The sequence below is a fragment of the Salvia hispanica genome, chromosome 1 (assembly GCF_029641045.1).
Source record: "Salvia hispanica isolate PSC_SH4W2 chromosome 1, Shi_PSC_v1, whole genome shotgun sequence".
Classification (NCBI taxonomy): Eukaryota; Viridiplantae; Streptophyta; class Magnoliopsida; order Lamiales; family Lamiaceae; genus Salvia; species Salvia hispanica.
The window spans coordinates 47,732,391-47,754,632 of NC_142692.1; the positions used below are offsets into that span (position 1 = coordinate 47,732,391).

At 37.2% G+C, this 22,242-nt stretch overlaps 3 protein-coding genes across 5 annotated transcripts; 1 reads left to right on the forward strand and 2 right to left on the reverse strand.

Annotated features, from left to right (window-relative positions):
* Nucleotides 1-590: 590 nt before the first annotated feature.
* LOC125222833 (coatomer subunit delta-2-like) lies at nucleotides 591-5,769 on the forward strand. Its single transcript, XM_048125671.2, has 12 exons — nucleotides 591-722; nucleotides 1,044-1,121; nucleotides 1,206-1,245; nucleotides 1,959-2,182; nucleotides 2,409-2,651; nucleotides 2,734-2,905; nucleotides 3,332-3,636; nucleotides 3,741-3,933; nucleotides 4,049-4,199; nucleotides 5,101-5,163; nucleotides 5,255-5,351; nucleotides 5,492-5,769. The coding sequence occupies exons 2-12, from the start codon at nucleotides 1,119-1,121 to the stop codon at nucleotides 5,579-5,581; spliced, it is 1,581 nt and encodes a 526-aa protein (XP_047981628.1). The 5' UTR covers nucleotides 591-722; nucleotides 1,044-1,118; the 3' UTR covers nucleotides 5,582-5,769.
* A 785-nt stretch (nucleotides 5,770-6,554) lies between these two features.
* LOC125218796 (FAD/NAD(P)-binding oxidoreductase family protein) lies at nucleotides 6,555-10,623 on the reverse strand. Its single transcript, XM_048120569.2, has 9 exons — nucleotides 10,396-10,623; nucleotides 9,481-9,704; nucleotides 9,175-9,285; nucleotides 8,631-8,684; nucleotides 8,227-8,514; nucleotides 7,641-7,832; nucleotides 7,383-7,541; nucleotides 7,048-7,284; nucleotides 6,555-6,959 (listed from the first exon to the last, which is right to left on the reverse strand). Exons 1-9 carry the CDS (start codon nucleotides 10,541-10,543, stop codon nucleotides 6,645-6,647), a joined length of 1,728 nt encoding a protein of 575 aa, XP_047976526.1. The 5' UTR covers nucleotides 10,544-10,623; the 3' UTR covers nucleotides 6,555-6,644.
* A 1,293-nt stretch (nucleotides 10,624-11,916) lies between these two features.
* LOC125222170 (regulator of nonsense transcripts UPF3) lies at nucleotides 11,917-19,382 on the reverse strand. 3 transcript variants are annotated; one of them, XM_089062630.1, is made up of 13 exons: nucleotides 18,950-19,382; nucleotides 17,892-17,998; nucleotides 17,587-17,682; nucleotides 17,417-17,515; nucleotides 17,206-17,285; nucleotides 16,247-16,357; nucleotides 15,942-16,089; nucleotides 15,084-15,157; nucleotides 13,720-14,164; nucleotides 13,438-13,512; nucleotides 13,242-13,375; nucleotides 13,104-13,156; nucleotides 11,917-12,588 (listed from the first exon to the last, which is right to left on the reverse strand). In XM_089062630.1, the coding sequence occupies exons 1-12, from the start codon at nucleotides 19,087-19,089 to the stop codon at nucleotides 13,118-13,120; spliced, it is 1,548 nt and encodes a 515-aa protein (XP_088918756.1). In that variant the 5' UTR covers nucleotides 19,090-19,382; the 3' UTR covers nucleotides 11,917-12,588; nucleotides 13,104-13,117. The 3 variants fall into 3 exon arrangements, with proteins under 3 accessions (XP_088918756.1, XP_088918759.1, XP_088918753.1); XM_089062633.1 differs by having other exon boundaries at nucleotides 11,917-12,579; nucleotides 13,242-13,363; nucleotides 18,950-19,381; XM_089062627.1 differs by having other exon boundaries at nucleotides 11,917-12,579; nucleotides 18,950-19,381.
* Nucleotides 19,383-22,242: the final 2,860 nt, after the last annotated feature.

Consider the following 22,242-nt stretch of genomic DNA (forward strand, 5'->3'; position numbering starts at 1 on the left):
AGCTACAACAATCGTTTAATACATGACGTTAGTTTTTTCACATGTATGTTTCCATAAATAAATTCAGACAAATAACACACCGAAAATTTTCATGATTGAACAATTGTAAAAAGTGTTGCTATAATCATCTATATTTTTTTCACGTATTAAATCAAATTTAGTTATTATTATGATAATTTAAATTTAATTTTCGATAGAAATTCATGGTTCCATCCTATAACCAATTGGTGATAGGAAGATGACCCATGAGACTTATAAAGTGATTTCAGTTTTAACACGGATGTGAGATAGTTGTAATAGTATATTCCTTCCGTTCCATAGTAATAGAGACATTTCTTTTCGATATGGAGATTAAGAAAAATTGTATTAGGTTAGTTAAGTAAAGGGAGAGAAAAGTGGAAAATGATAGAGAGATGAAGAGAGAATAAAGTAAGAGAGATTAAAGTATAAGTTGAAAAATGTGTTGGCTTTTACTAAAAAGGAAAATGACTCCATTAATATGGAACGTAGCTAAAATGATAAAATGACTCTATTATTATGGAAGCGTGAATTAGTTCCTATGACCAACAATTCAAAGGGTGCGATTTGCATAAGAGTAATTTTTCAAAGGGTGAGTTGTCGAAACCAAACTAACCACATATACCCCTCGCTTAGCTATTAATTCATTCATTCATCGCACTCTGCAGTGTACTCGCTTGATCTGGATCTTGGTGAAATTTCAGGTAACGTAACTTTTGATCTGGAGTGTTTCTCGGTTGATCCGCTCGAAACTTGCTCCGATTTCTGTTTCCTTTTTGCTGCAATCTAATCCCGCGGTATCTGCGCACGGAAACCACATTCCATTTTTTCTACAAATCTTAACTTTCATGTATCCCTACATTCTACGAATTTGAAACATAGATCGTTGCATCGCATCGGATCTGGATCTTCTTCTAGATCCTGTGATTGTGTAGCTAGCGTGCTGTGTATTTATCAATTTTTCCCTGAAATTCACTTGATTTTGGTACTTTTGCGAATTTGAAGGCTCAATTGTGATTTTGTAGGTGTTGTTGGGGATTTTCTCTTGTTGTTTCACGTTTATATTGATTAGTGTCCGGTGGTGGAATTGAGAAAACAAGATGGTGAGTTTTCTATGACATTTTTCTGTTTGATTCTCCTTTTTATCTGCTTTATTTGTGTTCCTGACGTTTATCTATACGGTACAGGTTGTACTAGCGGCTTCTATCATAAGTAAATCGGGCAAAGGTAGGCCTTTACCTTTTTTTTTCTTTCCATGTATTACTTCTCCTGATTTTGAATATGTAAGTTGGATATGTGAGGATGCTATCTTTGGTCAGTGCTTTTAGTTGTTATAGCTATTTTTCCATGCCTGTGCTGAATGCAAGAAAAATCTCTTTGGCATTGTAATGATCTCAGCCTGTCCTCAAGCTAGAACATTGCGTTCGAGAATGATTAGGCGAACATGAATATGATTAGGCATGCATGCTAATTAATTTGTCTGTTTGCAGAATCGATTGACAGGGACATCGATATTTATTAAGTATTTTGTTTTCTTGATCTGGACTGCACATCATGGGTTATTTTATTGTACTTACCTTCTTGTGGTCTTGCCTAGTTTTTTTTACATCTGTCTGTGTAATTTGGTTCTGTCCATTTTGTTTCAAACCTATCTGCGTTTTCCATGCATTGCCTTTTCTTATCATACATTTGTTTATAATGTCTTCTTTATGGTCCTTGTGCCTTCTGTTGAACTTTCATGAGACGCCTTTTTTAATGTTTATATGTTCACGTTTGATTTTTAGTTATGCTGCTCAGCTTTTTTAGCAATTCAGTTTATTTTCTATACATGTGATTAGTTTTGCAAGTTCTCTGAATTTTCTATGTTGTCTACTTTTATGTTCATTCCTTTTATTAGAACAATGGGCATATGTAACAATGTGATTTTGTATCTTTTACAGCACTTGTCTCGAGACAGTTTGTGGACATGTCTCGTATACGAATTGAGGGGTATCTTGCAGCTTTCCCCAAATTGGTGGGAACAGGGAAACAACATACTTATGTTGAGACTGAGAATGTCCGTTATGTCTATCAGCCAATAGAGACCCTCTATCTGCTTCTTGTTACAAATAAGCAGAGTAACATTCTTGAGGATTTGGAGACACTGAGACTACTTTCTAAACTTGTAACCTTTCTTTATTTGGCTTGGATTTATTGATCTTAGATTCTGAGTTTGCTTGTATGTTCATATTCTGTATCCCACTTGGTCTTCCATATATGTCTTAATTTTGTAGGTGTAGTCTTCAATCCTCATCACTTGAAGTCATTATCATATCTAACATCAATTATTTTTAGAAAATTTTGACCTTCTTGGTATTATTGTAAACTGTACCATTGTTTAACCATCTCAGGTGCCTGAATACTCTTATTCCCTAGATGAGGAAGGCATTGGCAAGACAGCTTTTGAGATTCTTTTTGCATTTGATGAAGTTATCTCACTGGGACACAAGGAAAATGTCACAGTTGCACAAGTCAAGCAGTATTGTGAAATGGAAAGTCATGAAGAGAAACTACACAAGCTGGTCCTCCAAAGTAAAATCAATGAAACCAAGGATATTATGAAAAAAAAGGCTAGTGAAATTGACAAAAGCAAGGTAAATGCTCATTGTTACTCAATTTCTGTTTGTCATTTTTCATATACCATGGATCGATTAACTAATTACATGTTCAATATAGATTGAGAAGAATAGAGGTGACAAGGGAGGAATGATGTCATTTCAATCAAGTATTGGAAGAATGGACAGTGGCTTTGGCAGTGACACTAACATATCTAGCAACAATGGTGGTTTTGGAGGTGGTTCTAGCTTTGGAATAATCACCGAAGGGGACTCCTTCTCTAAGCAGAAAGGTTTACCCTCTAAAAAAAGTTGCAGCTACTTGATAATCTGTATTGGAAGTACTGACCTGTATCATCAGGATGCTCTAACTAGTTTTATGAAGATGATATAACTTTGAATAAAGCTAATAGGAATAATTAATCGAGACAAATCAGCGAAAGATTCAGCTACTTTAAAATGCATTTTCTGAGTTCATCTTCTTGGTTAGTGTTATGTTTGTTCAACGTGTCACTATTGATACAAGTTGGTCATTTGTTTTTATATTGAGTTAAAAAAATACTAGTATTACATATGAAAAATTATTTTATTATACAGTACTACTTTTTAACTAAATGTTACAGTAGTTAGTTATGTTACTGGTAAAAGTTGAAATTTGTTTTAAATGGTAAATTTGTTGAATTTAGGCTGTATTAATTATTTCGAATTACAATGATTAGGTCGTCTGCCATCCTCTGCTACAGCTCCGTCAAAAGATTTTGGCATGAAGCTTGGGAAAACACAAAGAACCAACCAGTTTTTGGAATCTCTCAAGGCTGAAGGTGAAGTGATTGTTGAAGATGTGAGACCAAGTGCTGGTCAGTCCAAAGCACCTGCTTCTCTGCCAAGTGACCCTGTTACATTAAGTATTGAAGAAAAGCTTAATGTAACATTAAAACGGGATGGTGGTATTGAAAACTTTGATCTGCAAGGAATGTTATCACTCCAGATACTTAACCAGGAGGATGGATTCATCCAAGTTCAGGTACCTCAGTTCTTGTTACTGCCCTGATTGTTGTTCACTTGTATCTGGAAAGACTTTTTCATGTTGAATGCTATTGAGATTATTGTTTTCTGATGTTGATTCAGATCGAGACAGGTGATAATCCTGGAGTTATATTTAAGACCCACCCCAACATAAATAAAGATTTGTACAATGGTGAGAGCATATTGGGTCTTAAGGACCCAAATCGCCCATTCCCTTCTGGCCAGGGCAATGAAGGTGTTAGTTTGTTGAGATGGAGAATGCAAAGTGCAGATGAGTCACTTGTGCCATTGTCAAGTAAGCTCTTCTTCTATGTCACCCAAGTACTACTTAATTTTGTAAATGGTCATTTGAGACATTAAAAAGATATGCCATCTTGTAAATGGTCTACTTCTTAATTTTGTCATTGCAGTTAGCTGCTGGCCTTCTGTTTCTGGCAATGACACCTATGTGAACTTAGAGTATGAAGCTCCAAGTTTTGATCTGCAAAATGTTGTGATCTCAATTCCTCTTCCAGCTCTTAGAGAGGCACCAAGAGTACAACAAATTGATGGGGATTGGAGGTGTGGTTTCATCTTATTGTTTACTACTGACATTTCATTGCTAAAGGCTTACTAGAGATATTAAGTATCTTTTACTATCACTTAGTATTGGTTGGAGTTTCTCAGTTACTCCTATGAAACCCTGATACATCTAAAAGCTATCTCCCATACATTGTGTTTAGTATTGTTTTCAAAATATGACTTGATACCTCTAAAAGTTGACTACTAGATCAGAAGCTAGAGTTTTCTAATCTGTGAAGTTAAGATACACTTGTATGATGTAGTGATTGAGCAAATAAGATAGTCTCTCAAAGATAGGTCCATAATGATTAGTGGAATGTTGCACCATGTATTGCCCCCTCAGTGTGCGACTCTTCTCCTGAAACAAAATCATTGTTATAGCTTATCTGATGTTTAATGCAAGCCACACCCACTTATAGGGCTATCTAAGCCCACTTGATCGTCTCAAGACACAACTAGCCAGAATCAGACTTGAAGTACCCTATGTTAGACAGCCTTGTGGTATTAACTTATTAGTAACTAATTAAATGAGGCTGCTGTCCATGGATTTTGTGATGACTGTACTGTGCATGATGCAACATCCATCCTTGTCATGTGGGTTTGTGAGTGCTTGGTCCCTTTGATGACTGTAACGTGACTAGGTTAAACTGTTAGCTTGTGAGGCTGGTTTGAGTGTTGTTAAGTGGAGCATAAGAAACTGGATGGAAATAAAATCCAAATTGATTTAAAGATCAGTCATTGTTTATATAGAGATATGAGCAAGCCAAAGAAATGGGGTCCACATGTGGCCAGGTTATTGTTTACTGTTGAGACCATTGTTGATTCTAAGGCTTGTACTCTGATGTTCATTCTCAATTAATATATCAAGTAGGCAGTGAGCATTTTGGAATATCAATTGCAGGTACGATGCCAGGAAATCAATTTTGGAATGGTCTATTTTGCTGATCGATAACTCCAACCGCAGGTTAATTGGCACTGCATTTTTTCTGCTTAGTTTTCAATCTGATTCTATTGTGTTTCTGATTTGGTTTATTATTTTTATGTTGTGCCTGCAGTGGATCTATGGAATTTGTTATTCCTGCAATCGATACATCAGATCTTTTCCCAATTTCTGTGCGCTTCACTTCTACAAGAACTTTCAGTAATCTACAGGTTCTCTTCTGTCCTCTGTGCATCACACGCTACATCTTTTAGAACTCTTGCTGAGTATTTTCCATGGAAGAGAATAGCTATAGCTGTAATGATCCTAGTAAATATTTGTGGCTGTTTCTTACGTATTTCATCCATTGCAGGTGGTTAATGTCTTGCCTCTGAAAGGAGGTAATCCTCCTAGGTATGCTCAGAGAATGCTGCTCGCTGCTGAAAACTATCAAGTGGTTTGATTATTGCACTGTTGGTTTCTACAAACTCTGCTGGGTTCTGTTTTTTCCCGAAGAATTTGTCTTTTATTTTATCCCTTACGTATTTACTACATACAAGTAAAGAGAGGTTTAAATGTTGATTCGTTTTGAAATTTGACTCTCAGATATTTTTGATTAAGGAATTTCAATGGCAGTTTCACTGCATAGTCCATAGTTTGTATTTGCAGCTTTTAGTCTCAGTAAAGACAACCCAGTTTTTACTTATGTGAAGTTTGGTCATAATAATATTTTACTCCTACATTTTATTATACTTCCTGTCTCCTAAAAGGTTAAACTTTCGGGAAATTTCTCTTTATAATGAGACGAGATCTATTTTCCACGAACACGGTTTTCTTTCTATCTCTCTTGTTTTACCAATTTTGCATTAAAACTTATGCCGTTTTAAAGGTTCCTATTTTTGGGGGAGGGATGAGTACTTGCTGTCAATACATGAAATGCGAAGATAGATGCCATGTACCATCTCCATCCATGGTGTCCATTCAATCCAATTTCAATCAATTGTTTGATAAAAAATTTCATTTCTCTCGCGTTCATGGGTTCGAAAATGTCGCATCTTTTGGTGTATTTACTTGAAAATGTCTCATCATTTAGTACCTATCTTTTCAATTTTGGGAATAAAATGTTCTGCAAAAAAATTTCAGCATTTGGAATGTCGCGGTGGTGGTCGGAAATACAGGTCTCTAGTCTATATGGCAACTGAATATGATGAGCAATTTAGGAGTCACAAAAAATCAAACGCTTATATCCGACTGCCACTGCAACATCCCGAACACCAGACTTTAGTGTCGAGATCAATGTACTTGAGGGTGAAAGGGAGTGTTCGGGGCAACAAATATCTTGACGGAATCCCACCTGTGGTATCCAACAGATTAAGGCCAAGTTTGATATTGATGCCATGACTGCACTGAATCAGGAAGTAATGCAAAATCGCCAGTAACTGTACAACATTGAATTTATTTGGTTCACTTGTAATCTTAGCCAAACATAAATACAACGATCATTATTTAATTAAGCAATAAGAATGTTACAATCCTACAGCATCAAGTAACTGGGAGTGTTGAGACACTGAAACTAGTGAGTTTGCAACAATGGCACCACTAGCGGCAACTGCAGGCACGCCAATGCCCGGAAAAGTAGAATCCCCACAGCATAAAAGTTGTGAGATGGGAGTTGAGTGGCCGGGAAACGAAGCCTTCCCGGCCTTTATAGCCGGACCATATGTCCCTCTATTCCGCCTCAGAAACCTCTGGTGTGTCAATGGAGTCCCCACCAACTTAACCTCGCACTTGCCACGGTCGAATTTTGGCCCTAGAGCTCGCTCCACAGCTTTCCACATTACCTGTTATTGCATATCAATATTTACCAACCATTTTATCACTTCATTAAAGGTTATATCAATGTTTCAACACTTCATAAAGCATTATTACCTCGCTTCTTTCAGCTTTGAGTTGCTTGTACTCGTCACTTTTGCGATCAAGACCTTCCCAGCGCTCGAAAGGCTCAGTTCCTGGTGTGTAGGCATGCAATAAGTGCTTCCCAGGGGGTGCAAGATCGGGGCTTAGCATACTAGGTATCGAGATAAGAACAACATTCTGATCGGCATCAACTCCTCTTTCCCATTCATTCACGACTATGTGATGGATCCCTATGTCGTCGCTGATTCCCTAATCAATCATCGTAATTGTATACAACCAAAACAATTGTATATCACATTTTCACAAGAAAGTTTTTTAACATTTTATTGAGATCAAGCAAAACTCACCTCTGCGTCAAAGCCCAAATGTAGATGCATAAATGATTCACATTGCGGGGTTGCTTTGATCCTCTCCTGGTAAGCTTGTGGAAGGACTTCCTTCGGCAACAGATTCAGCGTGTCCCACATAGATGCATTGCTCACAACAGCCTTTCTAGCGCGAACAAACTAAACAAGTGAAATCATTTTGAATTAATGCATGAATTCACATTTGAGAATCTATTCATCAAATATACAGTCACTTTTGTTTTTCTGACTTTTACTCACTTGTCCACCTCTTAGCTTCACTCCGATTGCTCGGCCATCTTCAACGACAATACTCTCCACATGACTTCTAAGAGACAGGCGGCCATTAAATTTCTTTAGACCTCGCACGAGAGCATCAATAATAGCCCCACTGCCTCCTATAGGATACTCTAAGCAGCTGCCCGGTTTGTACCATTCTGCAAACATGTATATCTACAAAAAGGGCAGCACAAGGGCAGCACTGGTATGATAAGACATTAGAGATATTCAAGAAAAATGATTTATTCTTATACATAAGAGATGGTTCAAGAAAAACTTCATCATATATAAGAGATGTTTCAAGAAAAATGATTGTTCTTAAAACATAAGAAGAGTAGTCAAAGTATGTTCCAGATAAATGCAGCCCTATACAGCATCAGAGATCACTGACAGATCTTATATCAGTAAACAACATATTATTCAAAATCAATGTAATAAGTTATGCAGGAAAGCCAGTCAACTAAACATAGAGCAGATGAAGGAAGATTTAGAGAACCTCTGTCTTTTAAGAATGCATTTGAAAGCTAAAAAAACAAAATGCATTTGAAAGCTAGAAAACGAAGGTTACCATCTCTGCAGATAGTACACCGTCAGATCTCACTCCTGCTAGCAGAAAGGAAAGAAGATCCACCCAGTTTCGTACAAAGGGATCTTTTAGCTCCAACGAGTCAAGTATCTCCACAAATGGCCTGACAAGTTTTGTAGCCCCTAGGGCTCCCTGAGGTCCCATTTGAAGAAAAGACTTGAAGAGGGAGGGGGCATATCTAGCACCAGCAGTTGAAAGAACACCTAAGTCACCTCGAATGGCTAATGGAGGAAGCGCCATGGCAGCTGCTGATAATGGTAGTATTGCATCCTACAATATAGAGTTATCCATAGGGACCACAGGTAACTTAGGAGTATAACATAAATGTAAGCATCTGTTGACTTTCCAAATTTTATCAAAGATAAATGGAAAAAACTTGTACTCACAAGAAGTTTTTTCCATTCTTGTACAGCATTTGGACCACCATATGTTTGTAGATCCTGAAAAATAATACAAGAGTGAACATATAAATTTCTATCATCAGAACTTTGACGATTTGTATTGTCATGGGAACATCATTTTGTCAGCATTGTTAAGATCAAAGACAAGATGTGGTTATACATATCACTTTCTCTAGTGTAGCTCATTTTCTTTATCATCTTTGTCACTTGTTTTCATTATAACCTTGATTCCTGATTTCCTAACCTCAGGATGATTCTGAAGTTATACGATGCCATGCAATATATCTGAAACTGAAAGGTATCATTGCTTTTATATTATCTCAAAAACAAAAAATAAATAAATAGAAATATCTCTTATATCAATATTTCATGGAGATGGTATCTTCCAGAGCTTGCGGAAGTCTTAACATGCTATTCTCTCATCTCTATCTCAATATTGATGTAGTAGTTTTTAGGTTTCTTGATAGTAAAAAGTAAAGTAGGAAAGGGAGATAACTAATGCTTCGAAAAATGGCAAAAAAATGTTTACCTTGTAAAATTCAGTTGGGCCAATGCGAGACAGGAATTCACCTTCGGGTATGAATACCTTCCACGAGTCATAGGTTGCACAGGGAGGTGATTCACCCAATGCATCGAGGACCTTCAAAGTATCCAATAATAAACAACTAGAGTTGTATGAGTGTAACTTTACAGGCTAACCAAATCCATGAGACACCTGACCTCATGGCCAACACAACATTAACCATTCTAGAGACTGCAAGTATATATTTGTAAATTATGGGGCCTCTATTTATTACTCACACAAACAAAATAATGCGAAAAAAATTCAATATACCTGAGCTAGAGGGTTTGCCTGAGGACCTCTTGATTGAAAACCGGAGAATAGAGAAGGACCAGAATCAAACTTGTAATCTTTGATTGTAAATGAATGTGCAGCACCCCCGGGTAAATCATGGCTTTCCAATACCAAAACATCTTGATCATACCTAGCTAAGAGTGCACCACAACACAGTCCACCAATACCACTTCCTATAACTATGACATCTGCCTCTGGCTTCCCTGCGATTCAATCTGCAGAAATATTAAAATGTCTCCATGGACTTAGGACCTGTCTAATTTATCTTGGACAGAATCATACCAAATACCTTAGATTGTAACAATTTTGCCAATGGAGGACAAATACAATAAATACTTTGTTTACGAGGCTCTACCTACCTTCGTAGATGACAGTAACTGGTCAAACTTATGGGTGAGACGGAATCCAAGGAACTCCAGATATAACCACGATAGACAATAACAGGTCCTTGATGACCATAATCCAACAAGAATTTAGACAGAATATCATCTCAGATTCTATGATTAAAGAAACATGAACTGATTCTAGCTCTTTACTCATGTATAAATATCCTAAGATGTTATTCCTCTTAAAAAATGAATTTGTGAAGGGAATTGAAGATAAGAATAGGTAGGCCTACAATTTATGAGAGATGCCAGGAATCTAGCTTATCAAGGTACCTCAGCATTCAAATTTCTATTCTCATACATGTCCAAATATATTTCATGATGAGATTTTCAGGATATTTATCAGTAATCTAAATCATATTTCTAGATACTATCTATTATGGAGATTAAGGTTAAATCATTCAAAGTAAAGCTAAAACGTTACTTACTACACCATTTACCTAAACTAGAAAACGAAAATCAACTAATTTATTTTGGTTAATCAGAGAGAGAGAGCGAGGGAGGGAACCTGAAAAGGTTTGGGCGAGAGATGTGGAGCCATTGGTTGAAATTTGCGCAGAAATTTTGATCCTACTTGTGGTGCATTTGGAATTAGAATTGGAGGTGAAAGAAGAAGGCCTTAGAGGCAAGGTAGCAGAAGCAGTAGGCAACGCCATGGATGAGATGAAGGTGGGAATGAAGAGGTGAAGCTTGCTTCAACGTAAGCACTATATACATTTGTGGTGCGAGACTTTTTAACCAATGCAAAATTTGGCTCCGCTTTCATTTCACTTTCTCACACTCATTAAAAAAAATACTAAAAAATAGACTGATAAATGATTCGGCGAAGCTAGCTATATCAGTTCGTAGACCATTAGTTGATTCTTTGTGTATGTCTAGTAGTAGTATATAAACTAGTACGAGTACTAAACTTTTGAATCTTAATAACATTAAATGACATATTACAAGTTTATAAATAAATTAAAATACGTTATTTATCTTTTTAATTAAACATATTACGAATAAAACATTTACTTTCTTATTATAAGCTGAAAAGAAATGCATTACTTAGCTAAAACAGGTGTAAAAATAGTAACAAAATTATTGAATATCTTCAACATAAAAATAAATTGGAAGTTATTACAACTTATTAAAATAATGAATTAAATCATAACTTTTGCACATTTTTAATTTGTACCATAAAATTCAATTTTTTGTGAATTTTGTCATATAAATTATAGGATATGTTTTTTAGCATAATTCTATATTATGATGGTCGATTTTAGATGATTATTATATAATTGAAGAAGATATAACAACGAGCAGTACAAAAGTCACAACAAATTTCATCATTTATTTTAAATAGCGGTGTGTTTTTATTCTAATAAAATTCGATATCTATTTTCTATTGATTTGATCATTTATACAGTCTAGCAATTTTTTTATTGGTTTTATCATTTATACAGTCTAGCAATTTTTTATTCTCAGCACCTATAATTTCGAACCATCAAACTGCGTCCCATGTTATAAGTAGGGAGTAGCAATAAAGTTCAAATAGTTTATATTTAAAATCAACAGCTACGCCCAACGTCCACATAACTAATCAAATTCAAATTCTGATTTTTTTGCTAATTTTTAGTTCAAACATTTATGTATGATCGTTAACAGTAATTTTTTTTGTTGAAATGAGACAAATTTTGATTACATTTAAGTCTAAACAATACCTTTATGATATAAGGAATAAACTTTGTTGAGTAAATTTTGTACAAGACTTCTACAAGTGTTGTATATTTCTCTAAATGACTGTATAAACATATATTTACAATCTAGGATTATACTCACATGTTACTTCATAAGATTCCAGTACCATCTCTCATCTCTAAAGTTATATATGCCAATCCAATATTGATATAAGAGATTCAAAAATAAGATGGATGGCATGAAAATCTAATTCTATTTCTAATCAAAACCGACAAATTCATTCAGGTATATCGTGTCATAGCTCTATAATTCGGGATTAGGTTTATCATTAGAAGAACTGCATTGCGGATATTGACCCTTAAAGGGAAAAGGCTCATTCTATTTCCCATTCAAACCAACAAGCAATGAGGTCAAAGCACTGTCCAGCACTGGCAGTCATTCCTAATACCCTTTTTCCTCAACATACACAGTTTAGAGTTGGGTGTGTCATACAACTAAAACCACTTACAACTGGGTTTAAACAAAGCTGGATACAGTAAATACCGGTACTAACCAGGGTCTACAATCGTAAATTTACTGAAACCGGATAGAAGACCGCTGGACAAAACCACATACTATATAGCAGTAGCAGTACACCCACTTCAGATTTGTATTTACAGTTCAGCGAATGAAAGTCATCATCATCCCTGATAGCCAGTAAATCAACGGCAAGAACTGGAGATGCATAGCCTTGTCAATTAGTATAAACCTACCAAAGGGACACCGATCAATATGGTGGTGTTATATGCTTTGACATATTCACTTTCTCAACTTCTTGCTCTTTTCCCTGACCATCTTCAACTTAGGATCATAATTTCTTAATCAACCAAGCAGTAAATACCATCTGTAGCATTCAGGCAAAACTGAAGGCCTCTATGGTCTTCCAAGCAAAACACAGTCTCCACATACCCTGCGATATTCTCTCGGGCATCCTGATTTATGCTTCAAAATGGCAATTCACAAAAGCATTTCACTGCAAAAACTGCAAAATTTTAGCTACTGCAGTCACCAAAGATTCAGTGCTAGGCCCCAGAAGAACGTATAGTTGTAATTTCATTTTACCAGTACAAGCCAGACAATTTACTGGAAGAAAAAGTATGTTGTCATGGCATAAAGTTAAAAGGTGATGTTGCAATTGCAATATTTGATAGTTGGGAAAATATTGTGCATAAATAATACAGCATGCCACATGGCTGCAATCATCATATTCATATCTAGCTTCATGGACACAGAGATCAAGAATGCTTATGCTTGATCCACAATTACCTAAACTTTCAACGGCTGACCCAGAAACTGAGTTGTGATAAAAAAAAAGTTATAAACTGGATGGTGAATCTCTGCATGAAACTAGACAAAACCTACGCAGCCCAACACTAGCTAGAAGTTAAGATTAACTGGTACCCTGTGTTACTTATTATGTAATCTAGAAACAGTCATATCTTGTGTTTGACAAAAAGAGACGAGAACCAAAATCAAGTCATTAAAAACGAAGCTCACCGTATGCAACCAAACTATGTAGCTGACCTGGACTTTTGGACCCACACTTGTTTCTGTAATTTTATGGAAATATATATAAGCATGCAATACAAATGAATGATGACACTAAAAGTTGTTCAAGTATAGCAATCTACAAACCTCATTAGAACCATAGGCAGAAGAACCTCCCCTTTTTGAAGATTTCCCCTCTACAACGGAAGAGCCATCTGCTTCCTTCACGTCATAAGCTGACCCACGTCGAATCCCATGCCTATAAGGCCCTGCAGTAATTCCTAAACCATCAGAGTGAAACTTACAAACGTAAACTCACCATTGTCAGATGAGAAATGCCTACCACGAGCACCTCCTAGAGGTCTGAATTCACCACCACGTGTGACCAGCATATCTTGCTTTGATTCTACATGAGTTCCTGAAAGGCATAAACAATCATATAACCTGATATTAGATAAGATTGAGACCAAAGCAACTTGAACAGAACACACATCATTATCACTTTAGACAGGATAGTGCATAGTAAGCCACTGAAAGCAAATCTTATTAGCGGTTCGATGTCAACAAAGAAAATAATCACTTCAACAAATGAAAAACCTATAATTAAATATCACTTATTTTACACCTTCTGCAGGATCTCCCGTTTCAGATGTCTGCGAAGCAGACAAGGATAATGATTCATCACTTGAATGTAATCCATCCGAACGTCGAAGTGGAGTCCAAACACCACGATCAGGTCTATCCTTGTTCCTTCCCCGTCTCTCCTGCTTCTCGGTGGGTACAACATGCAAATCATTGGAGACTAACTTGTCCTCAGGAGCCCCATTCGTATCCTTCTGAAGTGATTGTAGACTTGGGGGTCGAGGAGGTTTCTTATCCCTTTCCTGATTAGAAGACTGGATAGGCAGTTCTGATTGTGGTCCCAAAGATGGTTGATTTTGACGAGTATCCCTGCTAAGAAGAATGCTCCTGATTATCTTTCCACTAGCTTCACGCTGCTGATTATGTTTCGGTGTAGCAGCTTTGTCAGGAGAGGCTGTGTTCTGTTGCATTAACGAACCACCAGAAACCTACAGGTGAAATCATGTCATTTAATAGATTATTATTTGAGAACAGATATCCAAGATGTAAGCTAGCCTCCAGAAGACAAAAGTAACATTTGGAAAATTCTCATAATAGTGGTATTGGCAAACATGATCGAAGGTGTATCCATATTAATGTGCTTTGAAAGATAAACCAATCTTTCATGAATCATCAAAACAAAAAAAGCATAGTAATGTTTTTATGAAAAACAATATTAATAGCAATGCACATGACATGATACCATTATCCTATTACTAATGGAAGATTGGAAGTGAATATTTATTGAGCCCTAGACCCTAACTTCTGTACCTACAAACAATAGAAGATCAGAATGAGTCCATCCTTAATGTTTTGTAAAAGAAACCAAACAGATATATCAAAGGAAATAGAGCCAAAGGCAATGACAATATCCAATTCACATAGCATTTTCATTTTCTTCCCTGTAATGGAGTTAATCTAAATCAGAACTCTGTGAAATTAGAATAATTAATAACTGGGGCCAGTTCGAAACATTCCCCAGTCCTGACAAGAATCCTTAAATAGAGTACAATATTGCAACATGAGATTTTGTAAGAATGAAAAAAACCGAAGCTACTCATGATGATACAATTTGTTCTAAAGTATAGAATGGAGTATATAATGGTTAATGGTACTCCTAAAAGCTAACTTTGCAACCTGTACAGCAATAGGTTTCCACAAAAAGAACTAAAGCTTCAGTGTATCAAGCCAAAGGTAAAGTGTGTGTGATGGTTGTGGACATCAAAACTGTTGGTATTCATCATACAATAATGAACCATGCGAGAACTACTGGGCTGGATATGTAATTCCTAGCTAACTTGAGAAACTTATTTCCTCTTCCTAGGGACTCAAATCACAACCCATAATACAAAACCGTAAAAGACTTACGTTAGGAATTTCCTTTTCTTTTCCTTTTAGAAGTAGGATTTTCTTCTTCCCAGAACCAGTGGATCCTGTACCTCCTAAAACAAATTAAATAGCATACCATGAAGGGACTGCAAGAGATGGTGATAAACACAAAAATAGCAAAGAAGTTAGAAGTGGAAAGTGATCATCTTTCTTATAGTCTGAAAGAGTCAAGTAACTTAATTGAGCAAAACTCGAAGTAATGAAGATAAAATTTCACCACACACAAGACATTACAAACTAAAATATCAACCAACCAACAAACGAACCAGAAACAGATAGAAATATAAAAAACCAGTTAAAAAGACATGTCAATGGAAAAGTAGAACTCCAACCACCATCATTTACACATTCAATTGACTAAAATTAAATTAAACAGGTTTGAACATGAATTAAGCCAATCAACATTACTGGCCAAAAATAGCACAAAAATATTAAAGAGGCTTCATTTCCTACTCAAGAGGTCCAAGACAATATATAGCATTCATGCTCCATTTGTTATATTTATGTTCCTAGTCTTTTCACATGCAAAAACCAAGTAACCAATAATGTATCATTACTTTCAAGAATTGATTCATTATCTGCACATATGATTGGTATCTGTTTGTATTCCGATACTCAATACTAGACTTTCCATAATAATCATTATAGAATCAAACATACAATCAGAAGAATTTTACCATGACAAAAAATGTATTTAAATACTCAAATAGATAATGTGAAATCCCTCAATACAGTACACAATAACAAATTCAAAATCAAAATGACATTGGATAATCTAGCACATAAAAAGAGCATGTCATCATCAATGAAATCCAGGTACAGAAATTAGGAACATACCATTTTCCCCTTCTAATAATTCATTTCCTGTTATAGATCCTGAATTGATAGGCTTATCATTCAGTTGTTGAACATCTTGTTTGCGGGCCAATGAATAAGTTGATTTATCTTTGTTTCCCTGAATCTTGGAACTGTCCCTTAATACATACTGTACAATATATAACAGAGTGAGATGTTAGTGCTAAAATACCCAATCCAGTATAAGACAAAAACTGGATTACTGTCCATAATGTCTGTTCATGGGTGTGAAACTCAACACTACGATCAATAGCACTCTCAAGAATCGCATCTAAGAATCTATTTACCATGGTAGTAGATGTCCGCTTCTCTGAGCCTCGTTTTGAAGAACCAGAGACTGGATTTCTAGATGGCATTCCACCAGCTCTTCTAGATGATTTCCCATTCAACACAGTCCTCTATCAAATTTTAAGACAGATCAGACATACATACAAATTATACCAAAAAAGTAATAGTGTAATACTAAAAGGAGTGGTGACAGAAACAAAGTTATTGACCATACAACTAGTGATAAAAATCTAAAAATAACTGATAGCAACTGAGAAATTATTTCAGTGAAATGCTGTGGATGAGAGATACAAGTAATTCAGTCCAGAGGATTTAAGCCACCCCACAGAGCAGAAAACGATGACAAAATAAGAAAAGTTGCAACAAAACTTTATCTAAGCCTAAACTTTAATCTCAAGTATAATGTATGAAGTACAGTAAATAAGAAACAAAATATAAGCATATCAACAAATAAAAAGTAAAAAAGTTTGACTAAAACATAGCCTCAAGTTAAAGCATTTCAAGTATTTAAAAAGAACTTTAGAACAATGACAAGTCCTAATGAGAGTTGCTATGACATCATAATCACAAGGACCAACTTATTATGTCAGGAATTATTCTTCAGGGTAATTCTTGCCTAAGTAGCTTTCATATTCTATCAGTCACAAAGTTCACTTGTGCTTCTTCCATCCTCTAAGAGCTAACATACAACATGCTAGTCAGAGCTGGATAAAGGTCTATTCACACTAGAAAAGCATGTTTCACTTGCACACTGCAAAAGAAGTACTATCAGACAACCCTGATAGGGACAATCGGAAAAGCATAACAAAATTTCGCACCAATCGCACCACATACTAACATGTCATATTCTCCTAAAAAGGGGAAAATAATTCATTTACTTCTAACAGATTTTTCTTCTTCAATATTTCTCAAGGGGCGAAGGAAAAGCCTGTTGCAAGCAAAAAGTGATGAGACCTACCCGAGCTCCACCCTTTGCAGCTCTTTTCTGACGAACAAAGTCCATTAACGGGGTGACTATAGGACCATCCTTCGGAGCACCTAAAAGAAAAAAAAAGTCCAAATGATTCATGTAAAAAAAAAGTAAATATTACCCGCAACACCAGCTCATTTTTTATTCTATATAAGCTTGTTGCATTCACAGCATGGAATAACATCTAATTAAGTCTGACCAGCTCGTTCTGCTTCCTTCCTCTCCAACTGTATCTCTGCACTGGGAAGATTCTCCACGGGCTTTGCAAGAAATTCAAGGAACTCCAAGTATTCAGGATCTACATATTGGTTTACAATTAAAATAAGTCGGAGAGCATTCAGTAGCATGTGATGATCAGACATGAATTACCTTTCAATATAGTCCCTTCACGGCCATCCTTCTTGGACCACTGCTTCGGAACACGTTGTGAAGGAGCATACTCAACAACTGTTCTAAACTGTGTTCCTAAGGAGATAAATTAAGGTCACTCAGTCAGAAAAAAATATTTAGTTTCTCATAACGAAGAGAACATGGTAAAAAGCTGGGTCTAATTAGTCAAAACAAACCAAAAATAGGAGTAACAAAGCATAAGAAGCGAAGGTAGGAAAAGTCTAAATAACAAAAAACAGATCACCATGGGTACTATACTTTTTAGTTAATGTTCTGAACATTACCTTTCTCATTGACAAATACATGCCCCTTAAAAACCTCAGCAAACTCAATCACATCATCCGGCTTGTTAAAGTCAATGTAAGCTCTAGCATATTTTAGATGCTTTGGGCTGCAGAGAAGAAATGTAAACATTCAGAGAGGCACATCTTAAATCATGAAATCGACGACCGAAACAAGCTTACGTATCAAACAATTTTCTCTATGTATCGAATGCAAGTCAGACCACTAAAGACACAAATTTAAATTCCAAGAGAACAATTTTTTAACCTAAGAATTCTGATACCTCCACTTCCCTATAGCACGTGAGTTACAAGCACCCAACTTGTGGAGGTCAATGATAACAAAATACAAATAACCTCACTAGAGAATAGTGTTTACCATACAATACAAGCAGAAAATAAGGTAAAAGATTGTCCATGTGCAATAAGTGATTACTTTAAATTGCCAAGGGTCCCACTGAACCTGTAGTCCTAAAATAACCCTTCCATGACAACCATATCCAACAGTGAACAAGTCAGACAGCTTCCTTCCCAGAAACATTAGAAGAATGCACCAACAGGCACTAAATTCCCAAAAATCTAAATGGTCATCAAAAGCTAAATATCTATGAAATAACAAATTTCTCGTCAATGCACAACACCCTAAGAAAGAAAAACGCAAAAATATAGTTGCAGACCAAATCATACCAGAACCCTCCACATTTTATTTACTTCACAAAAAGTTTTTTGAGTACTACTAAGAGTTAACAATGGTTATTCTACTAGCTAACTCACAGCATTGTACAGAACATAAACGTTAAATAGAGGTAAAACAGACAGAAAACAAACTAAACTTGATTCCAAAAATATCATAAATGGCACAAGAAGTTCCTACACCCGTACCAGAAAGTTTCACACAACCAATCGAATACCCACCCCCATTCCCGCTTAACTAAGCAACAGATACCTATCAGACAACCTCCACAAAAATACATATGCACCTAACAAGAGCTAAACACAAATTACTAATCAAACCACGAAAACCGCAATTCCCATGAGCATATACGCAAGTAAAACCTTACCCAGATTTTCCGGGGCGAAAAGAAAACCAATGGTAGCGGCCGGAGAAGCGAGAATCAATATGGTCGACGAGGTTTGACTGAGAAATCGTGGGCGGCAAGTGCCGCAGCACCACCTTCGTTCGATCCAGCGGACCCTTCATGCGCGACAAAACCCTAACACCAATTCTAGATTTAATTACAAGAAAAAAGCAGTCCGCAACAAACTCGATTTCCCGTCGAGATAACCCTTGAAAGCCCTAAATTACATCTTAACGCGGTTTTCAGCAGCGATCAATTGTATTTCCCCACATGAGCCCTAATTGAGAAATTCGCATTTCGGAACAGCCATTGCAGGAGAGAGAGAGAGAGAGATAGCAGAGAAGAAAGTTAGAGAGAGAAGAAGAAACCTAGGAGAGGAGTGACGAAAGAGGATTTTGTGCGTGTATGCAATGTATAGACTTTTTCCTTTCTCTGTACTTTGTATGAATACTTAAACAATGTTTATTTGTAATAATTACCTTCGGTTAATTATTCATTAATAATAATTTAAAGTATATTTTCTCAGTTTTTTAATTAGAGCATCTCCACCGGCGGACGTTCCGACCGGACGTTCGTCATTGTGAAGGAAAATGTCGGACACGGACGTCCCGTGAGGACGTCGGATATCCTCGGATATCCGCGCGACGGGCGGGCGGACGTCCGCCATTGTGGCGTGGGTCGGACGTCCGACTTAAAATTTAATTTAATTTTAAAACTCTATAAATACGGCTCGTTGAACTTCATTTCATTCACACCACTTGTGTTGACAAGTTTCTCTCTCTAATCTACAAGTTTCATTTCTACTATAAATGGAGTACAATAAAAACTCCCCCACCACGAGCGGATCAAACACACCCACGTTTCCCGCCGGAACGGAGAGAAACTTTAATGCGGGGATGAATCCCTAAATGGCAGGGATGGCGGGGATTACTCCCCAAATGTTCTACAATATGTACAATTGGATGAGTCAGATGGGTGGGATGATGCCCGAGGCAGCGGGGATAGGCGGTATGACGCCAAATATAGCGGGGGTGGTTGGGATGATGCCCGGGGCCTCGGGGATGGAGAGTATGACGCCAAATATGGCGGGGATGGGTGGGACGATGCAGCACAGGAGCCCTAGGGAATCTGTCTATCGCTCATATATAGATTTGTTGTCCGATGATTCCCCTAGTACTGTTCCGGAGACTCAGTACGCCGGCATCGCGACTTTCTCTTTTGAGGAGTTGGGGCAGGAGTTGGGGCTATCGCCGATCCGTGAGACTCCCGATGAGGCGGAGCTTGCTGCAAGGGGCAGGGGCAAAGGCAAGGGCAAGGCTAGGGGCGGGGGTAGGGGCAAGGGCAACGGGAAAGCCCCGAGCTCTTCCTCGCAAATGGGGGCAGAGGAGGAGCGGGGGAAGAGGTCGATCTGGACCGTGTGGGAAAACGCCGCGCTTGCGAAGTCCTGGGTCGGTGTAGTCGAGGATCCCTATATCGGGGCGAACTAGTATATTGACCGATTGTGGCATCGCATTAGTGAAGCCTACCTCACACACAAACCGGCTGGGGCGAAGCCTCGCACTCCCGAGCAATGCCGGAAACAGTGGGATCGGTTGAGGCCTAAGCTCAGTCGTTTTGCCGGCCTCTACCAAAACAACCTGCGCATGACAACCAGTGGCATGTCTGAGGAGGATGTGAAGAACCAGGCCTTGTCCCAGTACCCCGACAAGGAATTGAAGTTAAAATATTTTGACCAATGGGAGGTATTTCTCGTGGTCAGGGGTTCGCAAGAGTTTTGTGCGGGTGTCGACTCGGTGAGTACAGCAGCAGTGTTGGTTCGCACGAGCTCCCCGAAGCCGGGGAAGTGTCCCCGCTACCACGATCAGACTCTCGCCGTCGTCGTCGCCCGATGGGGCAAAGTAAAAGGCTGTGCAGCGGATGGCGAGGGGAAGCGGCAGCCGCAGCGGGTCCTTCGAGGTCGAATAGCAGGCCCCTGAAGCCCCAGATGAGTACGACCGTCTCGCCCGCGCGCAGCTAACGAAGACCCTGAGTCAAAACATGCATAGGTTAGCACACACGATCCTGCGTACAAAAGGATGTGCAAGGATGTGATCGACGCATGTTGGCGCATTTTAGGAATGCCCCCCATTGATGATTATGGCGTCGAGATTGGGGGCGGGGACGTCAGAGACGGCAGCGGTACGGGCGACGGGGACGATGACGAGGACGAGGAGGAGTGAGAGCCGAGGGTTGTATTTCTCGACTTTTTTATGATTATGTAATTTTTAACTTAATTATGTTTTTTTAAGTATTATGTAATTTTTTTTAATGAAGTATTCGAATTTTCCTGTATTCGTGGTGAAATTTTAATTCCGTAAATTGAATAATTGTGAATTTATTAATTTTATTGCGGGAAGTTCTAGTGGGATGTCCCAGTGCAAGGGAAGTCCTAGTGATGTGGCAGTGGAATGAGAAGTTCTACTGATGACGTGACAGGAAGTTTTTATGAGAAGTTCTAGTGGGAAGTCCGCCACCGGAAATACTCTTAGTTAACCAATTTCCCATTAAAATATATTATACTCACAATTAATTTTATATTAAAATTCATGGTATATGGTATTCACCTTCAAGGCTTTTGATAGTGATTCTAATGTACCAAATCGAAAATATGACTCTCGAACTCTCATACTTTATCTTAGTCTTTCCTATTTATTCACTTCTAATAATAAACTTAAATCATTTTGTTTTCTTTCTCATAACTTAATAATTTCACGTTTAAAATTGTGGAATATGATTTTTGGAATGAATTGTTTTAAGTAATAAACGTATAAATTGTTCACAACTTTTGATTATTTTTCTTTCAAAGCTTTATTTGTATTATGTTTGACTCTATACTCTATAGTATTGATAACTCAGTTACAAGTATCGATGAGTTGTCAAATGTGGAACAACACCAATTTCAATATGCATGATTTCAAATGAAAAAATTAAATAAAATATCTCATTGTTTTAATTTAACTTCATACATATCTGCAAATAGAGTAATATGGCTGGAGATGTAATAAATCATCAGAGTTATCAAATGATATTCTGATTTTTTACGAACTTATTACACCAACAAGATTATATTTTATCTCAACAAATGCCTTTAATTTATGGACAATTAGACGCGTCCTTAAATCCTAACAATAAGGATATACTATTATTAAAAAAAAAAACAATTAGGATTTATTGAGAAGGGTCATATTCTAATGCTTATAGCTAGGCCTGAAAATTTAATCCGCGGGTTTCGGGTA

Excerpts from the sequence above, each read along its gene's own strand:
- LOC125222170 (XM_089062630.1), bottom strand. The coding sequence starts at position 19,089 with ATGAAGGGTCCGCTGGATCGAACGAAGGTGGTGCTGCGGCACTTGCCG. Across the intron at positions 16,090-16,246 it reads AGCGGACATCTACTACCATG|TATGTATTAAGGGACAGTTC; the intron begins GTAAATAGATTC and ends TATATTGTACAG. Across the intron at positions 13,157-13,241 it reads CTGCCTATGGTTCTAATGAG|AAACAAGTGTGGGTCCAAAA; the intron begins GTTTGTAGATTG and ends ATAAAATTACAG.
- LOC125218796 (XM_048120569.2), bottom strand. The coding sequence starts at position 10,543 with ATGGCGTTGCCTACTGCTTCTGCTACCTTGCCTCTAAGGCCTTCTTCT. Across the intron at positions 8,685-9,174 it reads GCCCAACTGAATTTTACAAG|GATCTACAAACATATGGTGG; the intron begins GTAAACATTTTT and ends ATTATTTTTCAG. Across the intron at positions 7,542-7,640 it reads TGAAGCTAAGAGGTGGACAA|TTTGTTCGCGCTAGAAAGGC; the intron begins GTGAGTAAAAGT and ends TCACTTGTTTAG.
- LOC125222833 (XM_048125671.2), top strand. Across the intron at positions 4,200-5,100 it reads CAAATTGATGGGGATTGGAG|GTACGATGCCAGGAAATCAA; the intron begins GTGTGGTTTCAT and ends TATCAATTGCAG. Across the intron at positions 5,164-5,254 it reads ATCGATAACTCCAACCGCAG|TGGATCTATGGAATTTGTTA; the intron begins GTTAATTGGCAC and ends TTGTGCCTGCAG.